The following is a 6,081-nucleotide window of genomic DNA, read 5'->3' as shown; positions in this document are numbered from 1 at the left end:
TTTGGTTTCAATAACTTCATTAGCGCCTGATTTATATTTAAAAAAAAAAAATATTTTTTTCACAAACAAAACAATATACGTTCACGTTATTAATTCAGTTTTAATTTTTTTATGTTACATATTTCTACTTTTTATTTCACTTGAGATTATTCACATTTTTAATTCAGTACAAATTTCAGGTGCTTTGTTCAGCATACAAGCAGTATTTGAACTAGTTACAACTTGTTAAAAGTAGCTGAAAATTACAAAAGTAACAAGGTATTAATAGAACAGCGGAACGAAAATTTAGGATTTCTTCCTCTGCTGCGCTAAACGCGATTTAACAAAAGCGCTTGATAATTTTGATGGTACGTATGTATGTGATGCGTCACTCACTAAGCCATCAACACTTGCTGCGTAGCTCTCTCTCTTTCTTTCTCTTTACTTACTAGCGGATGCATCATACACTCTAACCACTGCGCGATAATCGTTTAACGCAACATTTTCCGAACTCCCATTAGAAGTTTTACTTCAATAGGCCTTCGTTAGGACCTTTTGCAGGCAAAAGCCAATAACTGTGCAAATTTTCACGACGTTCTGAGGGTACATAGCGAAAAAGCGTTTAATTTTTTTATGAAGGAAAAATAAGATGATTATTAAACTATATTCATAGTTGTGATATACAAAAAAGTGAGCTTTAAAAAAATTTGTTAAAGAATCTTCATTAAGCACATCCTCCAGCAGAATGCTTCCTCTTTGTTATCTGTTCAAACTGTTTTATTCGAGCTTTAACTTCCGGCCTAAAGTGACGCATAAGACCCTGTACAGGCCAAACGGCTCCATCGGCTAAAGCGCATATGGTGTGTCCTTCAATTTGCTTGGTTACCTCCAATATCATATTAATTTCCTCCATTTTAGCTTTACCCGTAACAAAGCGTTGCATGATTTTGTTTATCCAAGCCAAACCTTCTCGGCAAGGAGTGCACTGACCACAGCTCTCATGCTTGTAAAACGTTGAGAGTCGTGCTATTGCTTTTACGACATCCGTGGATTTATCTATTACAATAATTGCCGCTGTCCCTAAAGATGTTTGTGCAGCCAAAAGACCATCAAAATCCATTATAACGGTTTCCACAACTTTCTTTGGGATCATTGGGGTAGAAGAACCTCCTGGAATAATAGCCAACAAATTATCCCATCCGCCACGCACTCCTCCAGCATGACGGTCAATGATCTCCCTAAGTGGCATAGATAACTCTTCTTCGATACTGCAAGGTTTATTAACATGACCAGAAATAGTAAAAAGTTTCGTACCAGAGTTGCGAGTTCGACCAAAGCTAGCAAACCAATTGGCTCCTCTTCGTAAAATGGTAGGCGCTACGGATATAGTTTCTACGTTATTAACAGTTGTAGGACAACCAAATACACCCACATCTGCAGGGAATGGAGGCTTTAAACGTGGTTTACCAGCTTTTCCTTCCAAAGACTCAATCAAAGCAGTTTCCTCACCACATATATATGCACCGGCTCCGCGATGCATATAAACGTCAAAGTCGAATCCGGATCCACAGACGTTTTTACCCAAAAAACCGGCATTATAAGCCTCAGCAATGGCTGTTTGCGTGTTACATGCCTCATTATAGAATTCACCGCGAATATAAATGAAAGCTGCTCGGGCACCTATTGCTCGCCCAGCTAAAAGACAGCCTTCCACGAGTTTGTGAGGACTATGTCGTAAAATCTCACGATCTTTACAAGTGCCTGGCTCACCCTCGTCTGCGTTAACTACAAGAAACTTAGGCCGACCATCAGGGGGTTTATTCATAAAAGACCATTTAAGACCTGTGGCAAAGCCTGCACCACCACGGCCTCTCAAACCAGATGATTTTATTTCATTTATTATCCATTCTGAGCCCTTTAATAATATATCTTGAGTCTTATACCAATCTCCTTGCTTCAGTGCACTTTGTAATCGCCAATCATGCCGACCATAAAGATTTGTAAAAATTCTATCGTGATCCGAGAGAGAACCAAAGGTCTTCTTAGTTTGAGGCGGTGGAACACCAGGAGGAACTGCTGGTGGGACTGCCTTTAGAGGCGTTGGTTTAGTCCCCTGAGGTTGTCTCGACCCTTCCGATGCTGAAGAATCTCCCGCTTTGAAACGGAAAGTTGAAATCAAAACTGTCGAATTTTTCGACAATTTTGCCGTTGCATTTCGTAAATATATGTTCATATCATATCTAAAAGTAAAATATTATGTTACTTGTAATCTACATGCATATCTAGGCAACTGTATCCAATTCATTACGTTTGTTAGTTATACGATTTTATTCCACCTCAAATAAAATTGGGATTCCTGTTGAATATACTTGAAAATATAAAATGACTTTTTAATATTTTTATTTCATTTTGCTTGTGTGTACATATTTTCTCATAAGACATATTTCAAGTTAAGTGTCAAATATAAAAATATTTTTATACTCCCTCATTATGTTTTTACAGACTATAATAGGTGTGTTCGCCTAACGGCGATACAGAACAAGATAGAAACATATTATATATATATCTAACATGTACCTATATAAAATTCTCGAGTCACGGTGTCTTTTGAAACGGCTGGATTTTGATGAAATTTGGTGTGCTTATCGGCTAGGTCTGAGAATCTGCCAACATCTTATGCCTAATACACCTAAATGTTAACTAAAAGAGGTACACCCCCAATAGTACTTTTTTATATATTTTTGGACAAAATTTTTTGTTTTTATTTTTTCACAATTTAGCATTGGAAAATACATACAACTCTAATTTTCACCCTTATATGCTCAACCGCTGATTTGTATATTATTTTGTTTAATCCACAATCAACCTTTTTAATTTTTCAGTGTCAGGGGATGTTCGAGCAAGCAAATAACTGCACCAATATTGCAAAACTATTATTCTTCTGCAGATACTAAGCTAATACTTAAGATTGAGAAGTGGAATTTAAAAATTAATTTTGGTTGGAAAAAGCATTTAGAGTAATATATTATGCGTTCGTGTACGTACTTAAAACATTATTAATTACAAACTAAACAGCGATTTTGCTTAACTTTCTTCTTCCATCATACATTTTGCTGATGCCGATTTTGTCAGTTTTGCGTTCATAAAATGTCAAAATACAAATTCGTCGAACGCTTGCCATTTTCAAATGTTGAAACATTTTTAAGTCAAATATAATGCTCTGTTATATTGCCGCAGTGATTGAGACTCGAACATCCTCCGAATCTAAATAAATTGTATATAAATAGTGAATTCAACATTATTTCTTTGTGCACCTTGAAAACAGCCAACGCGTATTTTTCACGAACAAAACAGCTCTGAATCGCGCTATAATCCACCAAAAACTACTCTCACCGAATGAATTGAATGGTGTAATCGTCCGGATGTTTTTGGGTTTTTTGCACAAACACTCCTCTATTCAGAAGGACCACGCTATTTTACATGAGCTCAATCGAAAAAATGGATGCTCCCCAGCCAGGCACACCAGTTGATGCTTGCCCCAGTTCATTAAAATCAAATAATTTGCGTCGTGTATATACAGTCTAGCCAAGGCACAATGAGTGCTTTTGTCTGCGACTGTTGTTGGTTAGTGTCACCAGACCATTGTCATTTCAATATATATTTATTATATTGTCGAATTGGCAGCGACTGTTTCTCGCAATTATGAAATCAACGTTTTCTTAAAATTATATGGACTGTGGCGTAATGTTAAAAAAGTACAATTGACAGTGAACATGCGCATTCACATGTTTCAAGATCCATCTGGTGAAACTTTCTCAAAACAACTATTAGATATTGGCAATAAAAATTTTGCTATATATGAAAATACTGGAACATAAAATTACCGACGAATTTCTCAATCATCAACTCACAAAATTCTCTCAACGACAATATATTACCCTATGTACACATAAAAAAATAAGAAAGAGTTATTTTGGCAGCAAAAAATGTAGGCATCAATGGATTAAATTTAGAGATACAATAGTTTCTTTCAGAGGACTTGGTGTCATACAAATCTATCAGTGCTATTTGCGATGCCAACCATGCTGGGAATTATCCAATCAAGTTTTTGAATTCATGGGATATACCGGACATGCTACCGCACCATTTACAACTAAAGAAGGGATCTCTGGTTATTGTGCTTCGTAATTTGATTACATCACGGCTTTGTAATGGCACGAGATAAGTAATCAAAAATTTATGAAAAGCATTATCGAAAACCACCAGTTTTAATGGCAAGCTCGCATACATATGTTTAAAGGTATTTGTTTTTTAAGTTGAAAAAGAGTTTTGGAATTTCTTAACTTCAAAAAAAATTTTCAAATTGAGTTGAAACAAAAAATACGTTTTCAATATTTTGCCTTAAAGAACACACAAACAAGACAAATCGTTAACTTCGGTTGCACCGAAACTATAATACCCTTCACAAATACAAAGGTTCCTTACAAGAATTTGATTCCGATCGTTCAGTTTGTATGGCAGCTATATGCTATAGTGACCTGATCTGAACAATTTCATCGGAGATTGTATTATTGCCTTAAACAATAATCCATGCTAAATTTCGTCGAAACCTCGTCAAATAAATAAGTTTCCCATACAAGCACTTGATTCTGATTGTTCAGTTTGTATGGCAGCTATATGCTATAGTGGTCCGATGTCGGCCATTCCGACAAATGAGCAGCTTCTTAAGTGAGAAAAGGACAGGAGCAAAATTTCTGATCTATAGCTTAAAAACTGAGGGACTGGTTTGCATATATACAGGCAGACAGACAGACGGACATGGCTAAACCAACTCAGCTTATCATGCTGATCATATATTTCCTGGGTGTTACAAACTTCGTGGGCAAACTTAATATACCCTGTTCAGGGTATAAAAATGTTTTGTACGAAAAAAATTTTTGTATGTAAATTTTCGAATGAATAATCAGGATGACGAGACGAGTTGAAATTCGTGTGTATGTCTGTCCAGCCGTCAGTGCAAGCGAAAAATATCCACGAGGAGAAGGAGTGTATTGCAAACGAGCGGAATCGGGAATTTTAAAATGTTATAAGTGTGCTCAATATTAAAATATAACATAATTTGATACACGAAATGGCAGTGGAGGGGCATTTGTGGGTTGACAATATTCAAAAAGTGGGCGTAATCAACCAATGCGTTTAATGTACATATCTCACACACTAATGAAATTATTAAACTAAGTTTTTTAACAGCTCTTTATTCACTATGAAAATAGGTGAAATCATATGGTTACTACACCCACTCTCCCTATAACAGTTACATTAAAAACTACCAAAAGTACTATAACTCAGTAAATAAATGTGTCAGAGACATCAAATTTTATAAGAGAGATGATGAAGTATATAATTATTTTCGTGACTCTAGCAAGGCAATGCAATCAGTCCAAACCTTCCCCGTAGCCCCAATATATCCTATTAAGTGGTTTCCAACATAATACCTAACCTTAAACTTTTTATTGTGTGTGATATTTTACTTAAATTAAGGGGATATGTTTTCTAAAACACATTTTATTTTAACGCTGAGTATGAATGAAACTGGTCTAGACATTTGGTCTAAACCCTAAACATATGGTATATTGTAATAACTAATTTCCAATTCTGTTTTTGCTATGCCAGATATGTTAAGCTTTTCTCTTTGGTTGCTTTATATTACATTTACCTAATTTAGGGTGTTGTTGATTTTAATGTAAATATCTCGGACACGAAGCAAAATGTAGTAATGAAACTAAGTGAGTCAATAATCTATAAAATAAGTTAATAAGATACAAAATGTGATTGTAAGCCATGCACGGTTTCGTTGAGTAATGAATTGTTATACATCTATAATCATTTAATAAATGTTATTTAATTTGTTCTGAACAATAATAATTATCTAACTTAAGGTCCTATATTCCGCCACAACACCTTTCTATAGCATTTGTTGTTGCACACTATTGTACACTTATGATATTTAAGTTTTCGCCCACAATCCGGCAAATAAAGCACTCAAGGTTTTTGTATGCTCACTCAATAAAAATGGCAAATGAGTGGCAAAAACATGTTGAA

General features: G+C 35.3%; 1 protein-coding gene across 1 annotated transcript; it reads right to left on the bottom strand.

Moving 5' to 3' along the window:
* Positions 1-271: 271 nt before the first annotated feature.
* LOC106621619 (NADH dehydrogenase [ubiquinone] flavoprotein 1, mitochondrial) lies at positions 272-2,376 on the bottom strand. Its single transcript, XM_036376617.2, has 2 exons — positions 2,288-2,376; positions 272-2,219 (listed from the first exon to the last, which is right to left on the bottom strand). The coding sequence occupies exon 2, from the start codon at positions 2,210-2,212 to the stop codon at positions 704-706; it is 1,509 nt and encodes a 502-aa protein (XP_036232510.1). The 5' UTR covers positions 2,213-2,219; positions 2,288-2,376; the 3' UTR covers positions 272-703.
* Between the last annotated feature and the right edge of the window lie 3,705 nt (positions 2,377-6,081).

Source organism: Bactrocera oleae, chromosome 5 (assembly GCF_042242935.1).
Source record: "Bactrocera oleae isolate idBacOlea1 chromosome 5, idBacOlea1, whole genome shotgun sequence".
NCBI classification, from domain to species: Eukaryota; Metazoa; Arthropoda; class Insecta; order Diptera; family Tephritidae; genus Bactrocera; species Bactrocera oleae.
Note: the sequence above shows the minus strand (reverse complement) of the source record. Positions and strands in the feature narration are given on the sequence as shown.